A 21,553-nucleotide genomic window follows, 5' to 3' on the forward strand; every position below is an offset into this window, starting at 1 on the left:
GTGCTTTGAACTCATCACATTTTTCTCTGGTAATATTTTAGGAACTTTGTCATCCTTTACTGGGGTACATGCAACAAATTTAGCTAGACTGACATTGCCCCTTCTAGGTTAGAAACTTCCTGCAAATATTTTTTTTGATTATAAGTTTGTAAGGATCGTCTCATGGTACTTTAGATGGAATTATGCAACAGCTTCTGTTCTCATAGTCTGCCATATTTGTATACTTCCACATTACTTCTTCTATATGGTATCTTTTTGATTATGTACTGTTTAGTTAACTTTCATATTTGGTAGAGCTGACTCACAGCTTTTTTTTTTACCTCAGGATGTTGTCTTGTTTCACAAATGGGGTGCCTTTTTGTTCTTTTTTTTTTTTTTTAATGTATCTCAATTGAATATATTTTCCCAGTAGAGAGAAGCAGAGCGGTAATTTAAAATTGCATGTGTAGTTTCAGGAGCAAACATTATTCAATTAAAAGTCCTTTTACTTCTCCAAATACTTACAACTTCCGACTTCATGTTGTAATCTGCAGTGACAAGTAATTAGACTGCATGTAGTCTCTGTGCATAACAAAATACATTGTTGAGACTAGGGTATTTCAGTAAAAACAATAATTATTATTTCTGATATTTACTTTAAAGATAATTTTCACAATTTCTTGATGTTCATTTTGTAGGAGGGAAGTTCATTTGAATGCAGCATTTCATGACTTGTATGATGTAAAAATGTACAGGAAACACTGAATGTCAGGAAAGAGCCTCATTGGTGAAATTCATTTAAATTTCTCAGCTTTTATTACAAGCTACTTAATAAATGACGTAACAGAATTAGAATTTAATATAGAATTGTCTGTATGATTCTACATGGATGATAACTGGTGGTGTCTAAAGAGCGGCAAGATGTTCATGTTTCCTGTACAAACTAGTTTTATTTTTATGATTGCTTTATGAAATTGAAATTTTTAAACAAGAAAAAAAGTCAAGATCACTGGGAAAGTGAATTGCTGCCAGCTTGTGTTTTAAGACAGCATTTTAAATCACAAGCATTCTTAGAATTTTTAATGTTGTATTATTTTGTATAATTTCAGTGTTTTTTCAAAATTTAATGCTCAGTAGTGTAACTAAGGTTATCTTAGGGGATATACCTAACTCTGCATATGCAGTATTAGAAAATAATGACTTTCTTGAGGTTTTGATTTGATGAACTAGTAAAATACTCCCTTTTAAGTATGCATATGTTATAATCTTTAGTGTGATTAAGCACACTACTCTCTTCCCAAGATTGGATTGCAATGTTATGAGAAACAAATATAGATTTAGTTTTGATTTTAAGTGTTTCATAATTTGGAGCAAGTTTTCAGAGTTTGTAAATACAGAAGTAACAAGTATAATATAACGAGGTAAAGTTGTGTAGAGAGTGAGTAGCAGAAGCAAAGCAATCTTCTGGTGTAGATTTTCTGCCTGGTTATAGGGGTCACTCTGATCTCATTTCAAAGCTATGAGCTCACCAGTGCAGTACGACAAGGATACGTGGGTAGAGCATGCAATTTATTTATTCATAAATTATAAAACCCCCCCAGTAAATTGGTGGCATGGTTGCTGTTGGGTTTTGGTTAGGCTGTTTCCTAATACAGCAAAAATGAAGACTTACTCTGGAGAACTGCAGAACCTTACAAGGCAGCAGGTGTAAAGACATGTAGTTAAGTGGTGTGCCAAAACACATTAGGTTTACTTATGTAGGCTATGAGCTGACCAGTGAGTAGTGAAATACTGGGCTTGTTCTTGAAAACTTAATGAGCGGTGTTCACTGATGGTTAGAAGAGCATGCTAAAAACTAGTGGGAAAGAAATAGAGACAAATTACTGAGTATTAGCCTGTCTTTTAAACCCATTATATGATTGAGTTTTTAATTCTATGCAGAGTTTGTGTTCCCTTTTCTGAAAAAGGGTAAGACCTGGTATGAGCAAAGGTACAGAAGAGCAAAGACTTCTGTAACTTCTAGCTGAGTGATGCCCCTGTTTCACTTCTGTCCTTATTTGCATTCCTCTTATGTTCTAATTTTCTAATTTTTCCTTCCAACAGTTATGAGTATATAGCTGGGAGATGTGATGCTGTCCAAGTGATTGAGAGAGAGTTTAATGCTTGAGGTGTGAGTCAATTAAAAATGTAGACATTTTCTTCTATGACATAGCTCAGAAAAGAATGACAGGAAGGAAGAAAAAGTTACTTGTTTCATTTGTAATAAATAGTTGATTAGCTAGATGTATTTATCCTCAGTGTTCTAAGGCTGAACTACTGTTTCAAACAAGGAAATGGTTTGTCACAGAAAGAAGAGTTAATTACTCATTTAAGTAAGATAGAAACATTCAGAAACCGTAATGTTGCAGTGGGGGAAAGCAATTACTAGAGAAATACACTCTTTTTTTCTGTTCATTTAACAAGTGGGGCAAAGGAGAGGCAAATTCTTGTCTTTTTAAACTGTAGTATTTTATATATGGTATTTTGGTCATTGTACATGCCTGATCACAATTAATCAGTAATTGATCAGTAAAGCTGTTTGAATGATAAATCTGTTTTTGTGCCTTGTCTCCAGTCTGCAACACTCATTACAGTTTCAGATTCCTCTGAGTCTGGGTGTTAAAACTGGGAAAAAGTGATCTGCCCCTTTACTGCATGTTGAAAAAAAATCTGCCGAAATGATTGTTGCTACAGATTTTAGTATTCTTATATTCATGGACTGAAACGTGTTCATATACAGCTGCTATGTTCCTGATGTCAGTTTGTACTTTTCAACTTGCTGGTGTATATCCAGAATTTCCTTCTGTATTCTACTGGTTTTTGACAACTGATTTAAACAGAACTTTTCTTCCTTCTATGGCCAGTGGCAACATTTTTTTGGAATTCAATAAAATACCATTGTGTCTTTAATGAAAGTGTGAATTTATATGTGAGTTGTTGTGGACTGGAGAGGCAATTTTTATCAAGATATCTTAGGATGCCAGTAGAAAAAGAATAGGGGTATAATTATTAAGATTTATCAACTCTAAGAAAACTTGCTTTGCTGTGTTTTCTTACAGTGAAAAATGTTCTTAGAACTTGAATGATGAGTTGGACATTCACCCTTAAAAAGTGGTTGTGCAAACTGTCATCAGAAATGTCCAAAAAAAGTCCAACAAAACTTCTTGCAGTAATTGTTAAAGTGATAGTGTTTATTAGGAGAGGTGAAATAACAGGCAGATTCAGCTGGTATGTGATATATACATACTGGTTGTGATAGGGCACTTAAAATTGGTGGTAATAAAGCTGAGGGTCACAATGGATGTTTGGTAGTCCTGAGGTAATGATACATGTATTCAGCTGTTCCTGCTTATGTCCAATGATCCTTGTAAGACTAGGCAGTCCTATCTGTTGCTGTGAAGGCTAAACTAAGATATACCTCCAAATGAAATCCCCAGATGGGGCAATGTAAGGTCAGAGAAACATTTATGACTTTTCTGAGGGTGGTATCTTACCCTCTGAACTGTTATATCTTGTGAGTGACAAGCAAATCATTCTGACAGCTTGGTTTTCTTTGCACATCTGAATGATGACAGCATATTACATATTCTATATATATTATGTAATAAAGGTGTCATGCATAACAATGTTATGTATTTTATAGCAAAGGCTTTAATGGCTGGATGCAATTGCATAAAATTTGCTCTTATTATGCAGCAAAACTTTGTGTTGCTTAGGAAACTTAAAAATACATTTTTTCAAATTTTGGTGGGACATGTAATATTGAAATTTGCCTTGATCACTAGTCTTACTCTGTTAAGTTTTCTGTGTTCCCATAAAAGGAAAGGAATTCCCTCCTTAATCTGTAATTTAGCAGGAAACGTTCATTAGGAACTTAAATTTTCATATTTGTTTTAATGGGATTGAGTATATCTGCTATGGAAGATGTCTAATATCACAAGATTTTGGATGTACTCAGTGGAAACCATCTTTGATATTTGTGCTTTTGGTTTAAAAATTGTATCTTTTCCTTTAGTTGAAACAGTGTCTTCTCCAGTAGTTTTTGCTGAAATTGTGTTAGTGGACAGAATAGTGGAGTGCTTATTTAATACAGAAATAAAAATAAGCATTTAAATAGTGAGCAATCTCTTTTGAGCCATCCTGAAATTTCTTGCAGGTACGCTTGAGAGGTTGTTAGAAACAATTTGTGGGGGCGTGGTGTCAATGACAGAGGAGGAGTAAAGGATTGCATCATTTTACCGAATGTAGCAGAGTGTTGGGAGATAGTTAGAGGATCAGGGACATGGATCATTGATAGAATTATGGGATCAATAAAAGAACTATACAAGCAATAGGCCTGCAAGCAAAAAGCCTGTGTGAGAAAAACTCTGCATGAGAAAAATCCTGTGTGAGAAACAAGCCTGAGAAACAAAGAGGGAGTTTTGAAGATTTACAGCTGTGTAGATAAGACCCGGAGAAGGGAGGGTGAACTCTGAATTCTTTTAATCATAACATAACTGTAGAAGCTTGCCAATGTAAGTCCAATTATGTAGAAGTAGAAATTCGCTTTGATAAGCTTTAAGCCACTTAAGAGTTAACAAGCTGGTACACTGTATAAGTGCTTTTGGATTGCTAATAAAGGGAGCTTGCTCTTATCAACCACATTGGTTTTGGACTGCAATTTCTCCCCCCGCCGGAGTCCACAGACTTTTTTCCTTTTTTCATCAGCAGAGTAAGGAGAAGAGGAAGTTTTCCTGGAAGCTAGAGGAGAACAACTGAAGCATGAAATAATTAGTTTCATGAGGGTTTGTATAAGAGAGAAAGGTGGTTGACAAGAGGAGGCAGAGAAAGACACTCTTGGGATAGCAGTTCTGACATGTAAGATGTTCAGTGTTCTACAGGTCAATGCAAAAAGGGGGGTTTGTTGGGGTTTTTTTTGGTGTGATGTCTTCAGGTTATATGGAGAGAAGTAGTTGACTTCAAACATATGCATACCTTAAATGTTCTCTGCTCTTAAGTGGGAATACATGGTAAATAAAAGTTTACCAATTTAAAAATACTTAAAATGACATTTCAGTGATCCTCACAGTTATTATTGTAGCAGTCAAATTTGAAAATCTTAACTTGGTTCTATGGAAATTGCTTTTTACATATGCTTCTTCCTGTTTTCAGGTCTTTGTTAATCAGTGGCTGAGATTTGAATTTGTAATTTTGTTGCACAAAACCCAGCCTAGGCTGAGTTGTAAGTTCTCAAGTAGATACTGGGCTTTTCATAGATCTGTAATTAATTATTTTATAAAACTAGAAATGTAATAATGAAGTTTTTTTATAAGGTGATAGATGTCACAATTTGTGGTTTTACTTTTTTGCTTGGTGTCATGGGTTGACCCTGGCTGGATGCCAGGCACTCACGAAAGCCACTCACTCACTCCTCTCTGCAGCTGAACAGAGGAGAGAAAATTTAATTTTAATTTTACGGGTCCATGGATTGAGATAAGGACCAGGAGAAATCACTCATCAAATACCATCAAGGGCAAAACAGGCTCATATTAGAGATATAAAGTGAATTTATTACTAACAAAATAAGAGCAGGATAATAAGAAATAAAATAAGCCCTTAAAACCACCTTCTCTCCACCCCTCCCTCCTTCCCAGCTCTACCTCCTACCCCAGCAGTGCAGGGAGACAGGGAATGGGGGTTTTGGTCAGCTGTGACTTCTCCCGATGCTCTGGGAGAGGAGTCCTTCCCCTGCTGCACCGTGGGGTCTCTCCCACGGGAGACAGTTCTCCGCGAACTTCTCTGATGTGAGTCCATCTCACAAACAACAGCTCTGTACACTGCTGCAATGTGAGTCCCTCCCACAGGCAAACAGTCCTCCCAGAACTGCTGTGGCATGGGTCACTCTTCTATGTGGTGCAGTCCTCCAAGGACAGGCTGCTCCAGCCTGGGAGCAAGGGCCCTCTCTCTCCACCAGGTCTCCCACTGGATCACAGCCTCCTCCAGGCATCCACCTGCTCAGGCGTGGGCACCTCCCCCACGGGCTGTGGGTGGATCTCTGCATCCTGCGTGGATGCCCATGGGCTGCAGGGGCACAGCTGCTTCACCATGGTCACCACCACAGCCTGCAGAGAAATCTCAGCTCTGGTGCCTGGAGCACCTCCTCCCCATCCTTCTCCACTGACCTTGGTGTCTCCATGTAGTTTCCCTCACAGGTTCTCACCTCCTCCTCTTCTCTGGCTGGAATTAAAGCTATACTACAACCTTTGTTTTGATTTCTTCTTAAATATGTTATCATAGAGGTATTACCTCCATTTCTAATTGGCCCAGCTTTGACCAGCGGCATGTCTGTCTTTGGAGCCACCAGGGATTGGCTCTGCCAGACAGGTGGAAGCTTCTAGCAGCTTCTTACAGAAGCCACCTCTGTGGGCCCCCTCTGCTGCCAAAACCCGGGCCACGCAAAACCTATGCACATGGGAAGCATGAAAACCATGCCAAATTTCCATTTGACAAAAGTGATTTAAAAATTTTTACAGAATATTCAGATACATTTTTTGAGAGGGATGTTACACTGAAGCAGAATAACACGGCAATTTCCAGGTAGGATGCTGAAAGTTCCAGGCATTTATGGCTAGAATACTTCATAATTTGCTTCTAGGTGTCCCTGAAGCATTGCAGCCACGAGTGAAAATTGCAGCTATCTGACAGCTGTGAGTGACCTCAGTGAGGTGAGTCAGTGTCAAACCAGGTCTGTACCAGTATCCTTATTACAGCTGGTGCTACTTGGCACCCTGATGGCAGTCCCAGTGGATTTACTGAATCAAAGCACCAGGTTGGTCTTCTTGTTTGATGTGCACTGCCAGAGTTAGCTGAAAAACTTTGTTTTCTGTTCTGAAGAAACCATTTATTCTGCTTGAGTAAAATGTAGTTTCCACTGCTGACAAGGGATCATCATGTGTTTATACATAGAATTTTTAAGTGGAGCAATAGTGAAACATCAAGAGCAAGTATTATTATGTATACATTAAAAAATGATGAAGCACCATCAAAGTATCATTGTATATCTCTGTGAAATTACTTGAATGATTGATGTCATATCAATGTCTGTGACAATGGAGAGAAATTAGATGAGAGAAAAGATTCTATTTATTTTGTAGAAGTTGTGTTAATGCTTTACTTTTTTTCCTGTGCGGGTCCCTCTCAACTGAGTAAAATAAAAAATAAATATTTTTATAAAGCACTGCAGAATGCCAGAGATTAACTGAAACCTGCAGAGCCTGAAGTATTTTAGGAGACATTGAACTCTTTCTCATTCTACTCTTTCATATAGTTGAGAAGTGCAGATCAAGTCCTGTCTAGCAGAATTACTGTGCTGTGTGTCATAATATAATAAAATATTGTGTTATGACCTGAACAAAGGACATGAACCCAAGGTTCTGTATTATTTTCCAACTGTGTTATTTCCCAAGAATTCTGCAAGTTTTTGAAGTTGTTGCACAAGAAAATCTATTAAGGCCCCACAACCTTAGTTGCTGTAAATAACTTTTTATTCTTTTTAAAATAGGTTAGGTTGTCCATATTCCCAGTGTTCTTTTAAAATCTTATATATGTTTTTCCTGTAGAATGTCAAGATTACTAAAGAGGGAGTGAACGTGTTGAATATTTTGAGAAGTTAGAGATTCCTTGTCTATAGCAGTTGGGAATTTATCAAAAAATTAACATGCTATTACCCCATACACACCCCCACAAAGCTAATATGACAGGTATTTTCTGCTTTTTTATATCCTCAGACCATATTCTCTGAAATTGTCGTAGTTTTCTACATGGTATCTTCAAGTCATTAAATATTAAACCCTGCAAATCTTGTTTCTCCATTTATAAGAGAGGAGCTAAAAGCTCTTCACAGTTTTTTTTAATGTTTCTAAAATATTCTGAATATATAAAATGCTGTTCAAGTACTAAGTTTAAATATTTTCTCTTAAGCAAGGCAGTTTGGTTTAGTTAGATTTTAACCTGCTAAGATTGCCTAAAATGATTACAATGCTCTCTATGTGACCCTTTGTAGTCTTAACAGCTTTCAAAGGTATCACCAAGACCTGATGAAAATCCCCATTCAGTCTTGCTAGGTAATGTTTTGATATGCTCTCTCATCTCAGGCTTCTTAGAACTATAAGCTTGGCTGTTTTTCTTGGTATTTACAGATGTTCCCTGGTTTACCTTTCCTGCTTTTTCCACTAATCACTGTTCTTGCAATATATTAAGACAGAAAGAGTAATAGGTTTTCGCACTGGGTAAGTGTGGTCGTAGAACATAAATCCTCTATTGACCAAAGAAAACATTGGAAGACTGAAAAAGGAAGTGGAAAGAATTCTGCATACCTGGATGGAGCAGAAGGCATGTGACTGTAGGAAATAAATTTTTTTAACATAGTTTATTATTTAACAGTTCATTATTTATTATTTATTTGAGACTTTTCTGGAAAGTGGATTTGCAGATCATGTAAATGAAAACTTGAAGTCAAAAGGAAGTTGAGGGTAAATTAAGAATATTTTGAGAAATCCTGTGTGTAACTGGCAGTTTTTATTTGAGTATAGGCATAAAGAATGGTAGACTAGGGAAGAGTTTCATTATCTTTTAATAAATGTTCTGAATTCTTGGTAAAATATTTTATTTTAAATAAATGTGTCATGCTTATAATCTAACAGATTAGTCCTTGTCATCATTATCATCATTGTTACTATCCTATCAAAAAAGAGTTGATATTTGTATTTCCTTTCTCAAGGTAATATATCTTTCATTGTTGTGTACTTGGTTTTATTAATTGAAGTGTATGAGATAGACAAGATACTTAAAATTGTGGGTTTTGTTCCACAGAGAAACCGAAATTCAGAGAGCTGGCCTGAACATTGTAATATAGTCATTATAACCTTATAAAAACATCTGGTTTTAGTGAGGCTTTATATTCAACAAGACGCCTGTATCCACTATTGATACACACAAGGCGGTGCATAATAAACGCATTATATAGAGAAGCTATCATTTCACACAGCTGAAAGACTGACATCAAATGTCAACCTAATAATTTTTCAATCTTTTTTTTTATTTGCAAACTTCATAATGTTTTCCACCTGAAGTATCTCTCTACCAAAGAGTAAATTTCTACTTACTTAAAATATACTTCTTTTTTTAATTAACCTTTTCTAATCACAAAAGTTTGGCACATCACAAATCAAAAGCTGTAAACATCTTAGCTATCCACATATTTATGACTTGTTTAAAGAAATGTAATAAAATTTCTAGTTATTCAGAATAATTTTTCAGATCGGTTGGTAGAGCACTACTTCAGAGCCACTGACATGGATTACTGTCTACTGGGGAACTGGACAATGGCAATTTATAATTTTATCCAGGTCTCATTTATTTTCATCTCTCACATATGGAATTTTAAAGTTCATTCATTTGCATGAGTCGTGAAGTTAGAAACACTTCCCAGTTGGAAAAAGTGGTACATATTTTCAAGAAAATTCCTCTCATTATACTGAGGAGGAAATACAATCTCAAAACTATATAACTATATAGCTTAAATTGGTTTAAGTATCTTAAGTGGATCATTGTGCTTTTCAGGAACTGTCAGTTCTTATTATGCTGAATAGTTGTATTCAGTTATGGGCTGGACAGAAATCGATTCAAAATTGTGTGTGCAATCATAATATCCCTCATGGGAATTGTTTCATTCACAGTTTCCCAGGTTTTGTGCTATGTTTAATAGGTGGATTTGCTCTGCTCTAATGAGGAGAACATTGTGTAGCTGAGTGTTCTTCCATGTGGTTGGATTCATAAATGTCTTCCTTTTAACGGAGCTTTTTCTCTCCACATGGAGGCAGTGGCTTCTTGGTATGGGCAGAAATATGTTCTGATTTGCAGGTACTGCTTAAAAATGTTGATTAATCTTTTTAAGTCTGTGAAATTCATTGAGATTTTGAGAGACAGATAAAATAAATCGTGTAATTGTAAGTCACCTTATATACAGGCAAAACCCAAAAGTTTGGGATTAGATACCCAAGAAAGCATTGGAAACCTCGGAGATCATAGAATCATAGGGTAGCCTGAGTTGGAACAGACCCATCAGGATCATTGAGTCCAACTCCTGGCCCTAGGTAGAATACCCCAAGAATTCCATCCTGTGCCTGAGAGCATTGTCCAAACACTTCTTGAGGTCTGTCAGGCTTGGTGCTGAGACCACTTCCATGGGGAGCCTGTTCCAGTGCTCAACCACCTTCAGTGGAGTTGGATACTGGAACCTGTGGAGAAGATGTGTTATCTTCTCCCTTGCCATTCCTCTTTTCCTTGCCAGTATGGGAATATTAAGAAACAACCACTTTAAATCTAAGAAAGAACAGTAAGTATAAAAGTGCTTGTAAAACTACTCTCTCCAGTGATCAGGTGCCCAAATCCAGATTACACTAAGTGTTTTACCTGCTTATGTTTCAGTGCACCTCATTCTCCCAGTTATTTTTAAAATGACAAATATCACTAAAAAGGTGTTTGGTCCCATGGCAGGAATTTGGAATTCTTTTCCTGTTGGGTAAATATTAACCACAAGGTTCTGCACTCTTGTTCCATTTTGTCTACTTCTCCAGGTCCAAGATCTGTTCTTTCTTTTCTGCACCTTGGCCTTGCTTGACTAAGGGGCATGCTAAGCAGGGCAGGTACCTTAGTAGTCAGGACATTCCTGCCGAAGGTGTCCTTTTGAGTTCCTGCATACTGAAAAAAAAATTTTAGTCAGGTTTCCCTTTCTTTAAGATCAAACAGGAAGGGAGTAAAGAGTTAAAGAAGTTGAAGTAGCCACTGAGGGGTGGTTTGGACCAGTTTTCAATGTTGACATATGAAAATATATAAACGATTACTTTGGGAATAGTCCTATTGCTTCTGAGACAAGTTGAGTTCTATTGTCTAATTCCTGCTAGGCAAGGGGGAGAGATGGCATTGTTATAATTATACTTGAGGCTATTTATTTGCTACTTTCTTACAGGAAACAGATTCAACCTCTTCTAGGACAGTTTAGCCAGTCAGAGGCTTTGCTAATCTCATCTGGGGTTGAGCCAGGGACTCTGGATGGCGTTCTCCTGGATGCTGGCTGTTCTTCTATGCAGTTTGATACACCCGAAAGAGGTTTTTCCCTGCAGAAGGATGGACCTTTGGACATGAGGATGGATAGTGACAGGTACATTATAATAGAATATTTCTTCTTGAACATCAAAAACTGTCTGCTCAGCAACCCCTGTGCATTTCCTTTCCTCTTAAAATGAAGCATTCTTATCATCAAACCACATCTAATTTTTGCATGAGTATCCTGTCTTTCTTTTGCCAAAAAGCTTTTTTCTATCTCAGTGCTCAGCCCTGGTTATTGTCTTTGCCTTCTTTGAAATAAGAGGAACGTTCCAGGGATGAGTAGTTAAACCAGTAACGTTTTATTAACTGTACCTTTGAATTATAACATTTTTGGAGTGTATGGTATACAGTCACAGGAACATCTCCCTTTCAGAGGCTTATTATTTCTGCAGTTTTTCAGCCTGCACTAGATCTGCAGGCTCACAACTTCTTACTGCAGTCCCTTTCCTTTTCTGCCATACTTACTATTTGTGGAAACTTCACTTGAGGAGGTTCAGTTGCTCCCCTAGGAAAGGAGCAGCGTCCCTCTTTTGTGCAATGGCCATCTGATCCAGTTTCTTCTCTGTAAAAGGAACGTAATAAAAATAAATAAGTAAAATCCTATCCATTGTATCTGCCAGTTTAAATCAGATAGCTACATTGTATAAAGTTGTCTTCCACGTCCATGTATTTGTTGTCATTTTTAATAGCAAAATTATAAGCTTCCTTTCGCTTTGTGTAGGAGGCACATCAGGCTTACTTAATTGTCAAATTAATAATTACTGAGTAAATAACCTGTATTTAAATTTGGATTGGTGTTTAGTACTTTCAAGAGCATGAAAATCAGTTGTGGAATGATGATTTCCGCTTATGGAATGTTTTTTATCTTCAGACAACCTGATGTATTTCTGCAGCATTTTGCTTTTTGCATGAGCAACCAAAGATCTGTCTTGTATGGATGATGGCTGTAATTGCATGATGCATTGCATGACAGAGAATGACAGTTTTTTCTTTGTGTTTTGATGAACCTGGAGTCTTAAGAAATGCCATTTGTTCTTTCACTGCTCACAGAGAGCCCATGGGAAGCCTCAATTTCTAAGGAATTAGCTTACCATATTAATGTTGAGTCTTAACACAGCAAATTTCATGATACTTGCTTTTTCTGTTTTCTTGAAAATGCTCCCATGATTCTCCTGGGATTCAGTCCTCAGATTTCAAAAATCTGAACTCCAGGCTTAAATATAAGTCTGATGCATCATGAGAAAACAAACAGAGAACAAGAGCATAAGAGCAAAGGATACCTGAGGCATAACAAAAGCTTTACACTATGGTTGTTGCTATGATACTACTTGCCTCTAAGTTTTGTTATCTTTTGTAAGATGCTGCAGGGGAGTAAAAAATGCCTGAAAGAGAAGAAGAGAATTTAGAAGAGAATTTATTAAGTAGTTTGTATGTTTTCTCTGATTAGTAAACCCAGAGATGATGTTCGTATAATACTTTGAACTATTTCAGTAGCAAAGTCACAGGGATTTAGATATATAGATTGAAGGCTTACACTGTCCAAATGGTAATAATTCCTGTAATTTGTATTACTAGGTAATTTCTATTATCTCAGAAGAGTAGTTATATATAAATTCTTATGCCTTTTATTGAAAAGTAATATTTAATTATCTTCATTAGCAATTGTTTTCATAGCAGGAGATGTGAAAGAAAAGATCCTTGAAATCAGTTCTGACTAGAAAACAACATATGATGCAAGGTGGCTAAAATGAACCCATAAGAGGCAAGTTTATATTCTAAAGCTGGCTAAATAGAAAGGTCACACATAATTTCCATCCTAGCATGATACTGGAATATATTTATTCTTGTCACCTTATTAAGCATAGCTTATGATAATACTTGGAAGTCAAAAACTGTTCTAATTGAAGTTAAGGAACGAACTCCATTTAGACCAGCAAGAAAAAGGATTTAAAATGTGCAAGCTGTTTTCACAGAGTTGCCATCTCCTATTTGAAAACCTCAAAGGCACTTGTATGCAGTGTGTGTGTTTGACTTTATGTCTCAACGCTATGAAGCTTCACCTCTTGTCAATGAAAACTGACGTCAGTGAACTAATTGGCTCTTCTCGTGCGTAGGTACCCTGACATGCCCACTGCTGCTGATGTTGTGAATGCTTTAGATCAACAGGCGCTTGCGTCCATCCTGAGAACATACGGGGAGGAGAGGCATGCTAAGAAAATCGCTTCAGCCATCGTTCAGGCACGCAGCATATACCCCATCACCAGAACTCAGCAGCTTGCAAGCATTGTTGCAGGTACCCTCATTAATTCTTCACAGTGGCTGCTGAGGAGAAAAAAATATTAATCCCCAAGGTCCCAGAGGGATCTATTTGTACTTGAAATCATGCAGGATCTAATCCTGCCTATTCTGCTCTGATGTCAGCTCTCTTTTTCATTTTTTTTAAGCTCCCATTTTTTGTATTGTAGTTTGACAATTAGTTTAATAATAGATTTAACATGAAGTGATTTATCATTTTGTCAACGAGGTTGAACCACAGAATGACAGCAGCCTTGGGTATTCTTTATCCTGGCTATTGATAAACTTTCAAATATCAGATATGTCATATCTGTCTTTGTTTTAAATTTCTGTATTTTAATATTTTGAGGGGAGGTACCATGGCAGTTTTCAATTATGAGTGAAATCAGATAATTTCTGTCTTTTTAAAGAATCAGGGAGCACAAAGAAATACATGACTTGCTTCACCTGGTGCATGCCAACTAGATCAGCCTGAAGCGACTATTGAAACACTTCATCTTCCTTGCTCCTCACTGTAAACAACTTGAACAAAATGCAGTTAGGCAGGAACAGTGCTTACATCAAGAACCTTTACGTTCGTGTTCTCAAGTAAAAATTTTCAAGGAAAAATATAAGACACGAATCCTGTTCATTAACATTCTAATATGTAGTGTCAGGATGTTTTATTTTTTTTAACCAAATGGCGAAAATCACTACATCTTGTCATGAATAAGTCTAAACTGCTGACTTTGAATATAGACCTTTAAAATTCTAATTCGAATTTAACATTTGCTAAAGAACAGTGTAAAATATTTTATCAATATCCTGAAGAGTATTAAAAAATGTATGGTATACTTAAAAATTTGTATTACTTAAACTGGATGTCTAAGGCACTTAAGTTTAATGATGGAGAAATTAAAAGGTTTGGATTTGTAGAAGTCAGGATACTTTAGCAAAATGTCCAATAAACCAATGCCCAAAATTTAGCTGATATGATAAAAGAACCTAAAGACACCGCTTGCTGTTGTAAGCCCCTGCTGTAAATATAGTGAATACAAGCAATCTTAAAAAAAATCAAAGAGATAAAGCACTATGTGTCTTTTATAAACCTTACATTTTTAATATCATCCTTAGCAATATCCTGAAAAAATAATTTTGGGCTTTGTCGTATATGTCTCATGCTTTTTGAAAAACTATTGATTGAGACAGTGTACTACTACTGAGTTTGAAGCAACCATATCACTGTGTTAAAGATATAACATGTTATGTTTTGTAGACAAGCAACTCAGTAGTTCTGAAATGATTTTGTGCCATAGCTTAAACTAAGAAGATAAAATACTAGTGTATAAAAGAGAGCAATTGAAGCTCCCTTCATGTTTGATGTACTGCATGTAAGTCATCAATTAATTGTCACTTTCCTTGACAATGAGAAGGATTTTTTGTTCTCACTTGAAATTTTCTGCTGTCTTTGAAGAGCTTCTTGATACATGAGTCATGTATGCATCAGGTAGTGTACATGTCAAAAACAATGAGTCCAGCACACATCTGCCAAGACAATAAATATGGACATTTTGTGTGCTTTTTTTGGAATACACAAGTAGTTATAACAATTTCAGAGCTGTTACACTGATCCCTGTTTGCATAAAGCTTCTTCCAATTTTAATTGGATTCATCCAGTAAGGAAGCACTATGGTGGATCCTATCTGGTTTTGAACTGATTAAGAAACCTTAAGAAAATTTTTGGTAATTGTGATATGTTTTGATTCATTTATCATCTATCATTAATATATATTATTATATTGGTGAAGTTATTGGCATAAGCCAGAGTTAGAGAGCCAGAGACCACAGCTACAAAAACCTCTTGATGGCACAGCCCAAAAACCACTGACTAATTCAGGACTTTACCAGAGTAAAATTTATGACCTAGTAGTTAAATGTTATGTCCTTTAAAAAATAAAATATTAATTAGAATAATAAAATCTTGCATTTTAGACTTTGCAGATTCTTTGCAAGCCTGATTATCTTCCAGAACAGAGTCATTATTTTTGCCTAGTATAGGAACCAGAACATAAGCAAAAAAATCTAGCCAGTGAGGCTGGATATGTATGCCTTTTCTCTGCTGGTGTCAGTATCTGAGAATTTGTGTAGTGTCCATATTTCTTTCTCATGTTATTGATTACTATGGCTTCAGATTTTCTAGAGCTCTGAAGTTTTATCTTAAGGTCCAGCTGATAATCAGAATCACAGTGAATCTAGATTTGGACTAACCTGAACTTGGAAAATTTAATTTCTTTTTATAGAATGCTAGACTACTGCTGTTTCCACCACCCTCCAAAAGGTTAGAACATGTATTGCAGTTGCTAATTGATTGGGAGATAAAAGTGAAGGATGTAGTTTAAAAAAGCCCCAAGCAAACAAAACAGCATTAAAAAATTTGTCTTTCTTTTTGTGTTTATAAATATTATCCAAAAGGTTTCTGATCTGTTCAAGTAAGATCTCTATGAGCTACGAGGAGGAGTTTTTGGTTCAGTTTTGTGAACAGCATCTCTTCCTGCAGCACAAACTCTTCTAAGTGTTTGTAATTTTCACAGAGCTATTTGCAACATTGAATGCTCTGTAAATACTAAAAATCAGTAGTTCTCAACTGAGGGGTTGTGAATAGATGTGTGGAAGTCGATTAAGAAGCACTTCCTGATGTCTTTTGTTGTACTTCATTGAGTTGTTTGGAAACAATAGGTCTAACTGCATGTGCAGGAAAACTTGTTAAAAATGATGAAATTTTTAGAAAGCAATTTTCATATGCTTTTCCTGTACAACTGATGATCTATTTTGATTTCTTTTCAGTGAGCAATATACCTTGTTATCTATTAATTTTTGTCCAAAACTTATTTTTTCTGATCATTATTTAGATGCATAATCTATTCACACACAATTTTGAGATCAGGTAATCATTTGGCCTTAACTTGAAAGGAGTTGATGATGACATGTTAAAGAAATTTGAAAAGTTTAAAAAGCACTTTAATCAGTAAAGTCAATTTCATTCAGACTGGTTCACTTTTATAGACTTTAATTATCAGTTTGGAATTTGTAGTATTGCCTGAATTTCAGCTGGGTGAGAATTAACACTGTACTGAGGGAGCCTAGACAAAAGGACATTAGTTGCGTCACAGAAACTTATTAAATGCAGTGCTAATTCAACAGACGAATTCCTGCAAACAGGTGCACAATCTGAATTAATTTCTAAACTCTCCCACTCTCTTACACTCTGGGGACTTTAATAGTTCATATTGACAGGCACAGCACATTGCTAATTTCATTCACAAGCTTTTAAAATTTCAATACATTTCAACCTGTGAACCTATCAGATTTTTTAAAGTGTAAGTATCATCAGGGCATCCTAAAACTAAAAATGATAATTTCTCTCACTGGGATTTCAAACCAGTCATCTAGCCAGAAGCGTGGTGGTTTTATGAATGAAATTCATTTTACAAGCTTCCCGTACAGTTTTTTTCTAATGTTTTTGTATATACATTTTGTACAGCCAGTTACCAGGAAGGATTTTTCCAGGGGCCTGGATGAGAGATAATGTGCCTGAGCAGAAAGCACAAATAGATTTTTATTTAACTAAACTAGAAGAGTAAGAGTGATAGGAGAATTTTTCATCATACACAACTGGCAGTCAATGGCTGTTCTAAGGGTTCCATTTTCAAAGAATCTATTTATAGGTAGGTAAAGAAGTAAGGAAACAGATACTGTGCCTGTTAGTACAAGCTTGGTGTCGGTTTCTTGGGACACCTTACGTTCTGTGATTTTTAGTTCTCCTTTTAATTTAGGTCTCTCATCAAAATGAACTTTGTGACTTATACAATAAGAGTATATATTCTTTTTATGATTCATAGTAAATATAGAGGGTTATGTTCTCAAGAACAGAAATTATATTAACTAGCTAGTGTAACTTTTTCTAGAGTTTGTAAATGATGGAGAAGCCTAGCCTCCTGCAGGCTACATCTATTTACTCTGTTTTGTGAGATAGCTTCAAGCCACAAATTCCCATGCAGTCATTTGTCGGGAGAAGTCGATCCTGTTGCCACTTTCTGTCTTGAACGATTCAGATTATAAGAATTGGAAACAGCCACAGCTACAATGGATCTCTTCAGTGAATTTAGGAGCTGTTAATTTGGAGATCAGAGGAGGTAGAGGCAGGGAAGGTAGTTAGGAAAATCAATTATGCAGAAACATATCTTAGGGACATAGCATACATGATAACAGCTTTATTAATAACGATTGAATTTTAAAATCCTATTATTTTCCTCTACCTTTGCTGAACACTGACATTGCTTGTGTGTTTGTGATATGCTTTGTGAACACTTAGACTTTTTGACATAAGTAAAATCTTACCTTTAAAACTCTCAAGAATTCCACTAATAAATTATTCTGTGCAAGCATGTTACGGGTAATGATATCTCTATTAATTTTTTTCAATCACCTGTGCAGATGTGAATTTAGACAACTAGTTTCAGAGGTACAGTGTTCCCCTTTTACTTCACTATATAGAATATCAATTACTTGATTATGAGCTGCGTTTACTTCAAACTCTTTGCTTCTTGTGTTGCAGCTTAGCACTGAGATGAAATTAGGGCATTCTAATACATACGTACTAGTTGTATTGCCTCTTGTTTAGAAAAATAATTGTCCAGTTATGAGCTAGCATTATTCATTTAATTTATCTTTTCCAGACTCCTGTGGTCCCTTACATAATAGATTATAAATTTAGTCGGGTTTCACAGATCTTGTAGGATTCTTCCACTTCCGTTCCTCTGATCCATCAAATCAGGCTTCTCTAGCTTTTTGCTCTGTACTCATGTAATGAAAATTCAAGCCTAAAATACATTAAAGATTGATATAATTAAGTTTCTATGAAAATTTCTGTCTCTACAGAAACTTGTTTAACTGATAATAATTGTGGGGAAAAGAAGAGGGAGTTTTCTGCATCTAATAAAAATATTTAATCTAGTGATTTTAGGTCTGACAAACCTTGACGCATTCAGCTCTATAGACACGTGAAAACACGACAGTATCAGCTGTATTTTCTAAATTTCTCAAGGTATTTTTGTGAACATTCGAAGACACACAGGTTCTTCACAGGTGTAGTGTTCAACAGTTGCTATTCCCAAACAAGGATACCTCTTCTAAACTTCAATTAATTCTTTGAAAGATAGTTATTACCAGGTAGACATTGTCTTCAGTTATATCTGCTTGTGAAGAAATGCAGTTATCTAAAAGGCAACAGGTAAAATTGTGTCCATCGTACATTAGTTTTTTTTCTTAAAAGCATAACAAAACCACAAATACCGAACTGACATTGATTACACTGAGCTGTTAGGTGAGACTTATCTATCCTATTTTTTTTTTCTTTATCTTGGTTTCAGCCATTATTTTGTAGTTTAAATTTGTGATGCTTTTGGAGAAGGAATTTCTCTAAAAGATTCTAGGGAAAAAACCCCAACACTTAACAACAAACAATCTTCGTTTAATAGGGTTTGCGTTCAGAGATGTGAATTCAAAACATAAAATAAAGATATGTTACCAAGAAGGAAGCTCACTACTCAGGGTTCAGCTTTGACTATGCTTTCCTTTAAAGTCATCTTGCATGAGTGAAAGTCAGAATGTAGAAATACTAAGTTATTAACATGCACCTTTTAAAATGTATGACAGGTGCTTTTCCAGCATCAGCACTCTATGCACGAAAGGACTTGCTTCAGAGACCCGCACATGTTGCTACTAAAACTTTTCAAGGCCTGCGAATATTTGTAAATGATGAGCTCCATGAACTCTTCATAGGACTGAAGACAGCTGAGAAGTTTCTAAAACCTGGAGGTCGCCTTGTAGCCCTCTCCTTTCATTCCCTAGAAGACCGTATTATCAAACGTTTTCTTCGTGGAATTGGCATGACAGAAAAGTACAATCTTGGCTCAAAGCAGAAGATAAGACAGGCTCTGAAAAATTCCTCCAAAGGAGAAGATACACAACAATCTCCCTGTGGAAAATCCAATTCAAAGTGGATTTTTATGCACAAAAAAGTTCTCACACCCCAGGCCAAGGATATTCAAACAAATCCAAGAGGAAGGTCAGCCAAGCTAAGAGCTGCTATTAAACTCTAAACCAAAATATGTGATTACATAATTGTTTAATTTCTTTAAATTTTATTTTCTAGAAGGCTAACTGGACAGATAGTATCAAACTGAAAAAATAAAATGAAGGCTGTTAGAAAACATTTCTTTCTTACCTTTGTGCTTCTTTTCAATTAGGAAGTAGTATAGAGTATGAAAATGCAAAATAAATGCATATAAGTGGGTGTCACTAATTATACAAAAAAGACATTTTTTTTAAAAGACCATCAAACACAAAGTTTATAAAAATTGCAGGTTTGATGTATTTCTAGTATTCCCTTTAGATTAATTTCAAAATCCTGGCATTAACAGTCTAAATTCAGTAGCTAATTGAGACAGACATACTTTTATGGGGGTGGATTTCACACACCCTAATTCAGATGTCTGGTTTGTCTAGAGTAAGTTCAAACTAACCTAAGAATTCTTGATATGTTCTTGATAAAAGCTAACTTGTTGCATGAATGCCCATGGGACAAGAGCTAATTCTTAAATAAAGTGACATCAGTATGTCATGTTCTATCCAGGAATTCATAAATGGACTCTTACCTTTTTTTAAATAGATATTTACTTCTGAGTGCTCACCTGGTTGTTTAATGATTAATAATGTTAAATAATGAATGTATCTTTGGGTAAAAAGGGGTTCTTAAAATACCACTGTTGGCACTTGGACACTATAGTAAAGCAGTCAGATTTGTACTTGATCATCTGAATTTCATCCTGCAAACATAACTTCTGCATAGATCCACTACAGCTTTTAGGTGTTGATGGAATTATAATTAACCCATCAAAAAAGCAGTATTTTGGGTCTTACAAAATATTCTCCTTTGCTGGTGATCATTTATTAAGAGGTAAGTATTAAATTATTTCAGGAAAGGCCCACTCTTAACACCATCTTTGTGTGCTATACTAGGTTGTAGAACATTTAATATAATTTCTTTTTTTAGTTAATATGAATTAAATTTAGTTTCGGTTTTATATTTTATCTTAAAATACCACTGGTTTTCTAGTTTTATATGCTAAAATGAATGGAAAATAGTATAAGTTTCAACTTCTTTGACCTCTGACTCATCTCTTCAGGAAAAAGCCTTAATTTAAATAATCAAATTGGTACCAGGATTTCATTTGTGATTCTGAAACTTGGTTGGTAGAATAAAATAATGCAATTTCTGACTCAGCTAAATGACTACTACACTAGCTTCTGAACAACTGACTGGATCATTCTGAACTTGATTTTCATCAAGCATTCTCTTTGTGTTGATGTAAATGATTACTTCAGGGTAGTTTTTTGGGTCAGATTGACACAAGTTGATATTTAGTTTCACTGTCTGTAGTATACAGTATAGTGAAATAGCTGGATATTGTTTAATTCCTTGGTACAGGTAAGTCATATAATGTATTCTTAGGTATACATGATAACATCTATCGCTAATCTGAAATAACAGTTAAATGATGATGAGCATTTCACTCTTTTCTGAAATTTCAGTATTTTTCCACTAGCTTCATTATACATGCTACTTAAATAAAACATTCCACTTCAAATAATATTACTTACTCTTGTCATCTTTGAGACAACAGACTGCACCCTAAATAGACATTTTTTCATGCAAACATTAAATATAAATAGATGAGGTTATTTTTAGCTAAGATTTCATACTGACATGTATTTCAATTGTAGATTTGAAAAATTGTGCCTCCAACATAGGCTTAGAAGAGTCGTGGTGCCATGCTGTGCATCGTTCAGGACATGCTCCAGGGAAAGGCCATCCAGTATAACAGAAGTTGAGTATTAGCACCTCAGAAATTATATGAAAGCATTAAAATTCCTTATGCTTAAAACAATGTTTAAAATCCACACTTCTCATAGCTAAATTCAAAGGCACAGTTTCTTAGGATAATTGAACTGCTGTATGCCAGGTTATGTAAATACCCTCCCTCATTTAGGG

The 21,553-nt window shown here is 35.6% G+C and overlaps 1 protein-coding gene across 2 annotated transcripts in view; it reads left to right on the top strand.

The window, feature by feature from the left end:
- The window catches only part of METTL15 (methyltransferase 15, mitochondrial 12S rRNA N4-cytidine), a 93,890-nt gene extending 74,176 nt beyond the window's left edge, over positions 1-19,714 (top strand). For both annotated transcript variants that reach the window (XM_082284440.1, XM_082284439.1), the window contains 3 exons: positions 11,027-11,218; positions 13,281-13,459; positions 19,156-19,714. In XM_082284440.1, coding sequence (XP_082140566.1) covers positions 11,027-11,218; positions 13,281-13,459; positions 19,156-19,601 — 817 coding nt within the window. In that variant the 3' untranslated portion in view covers positions 19,602-19,714. The remainder of the gene's footprint in view (positions 1-11,026; positions 11,219-13,280; positions 13,460-19,155) is intronic.
- The last annotated feature ends 1,839 nt before the right edge of the window (positions 19,715-21,553 follow it).

Source organism: Coloeus monedula, assembly GCF_965178545.1.
Source record: "Coloeus monedula genome assembly, chromosome: 6".
NCBI lineage: Eukaryota > Metazoa > Chordata > Aves > Passeriformes > Corvidae > Coloeus > Coloeus monedula.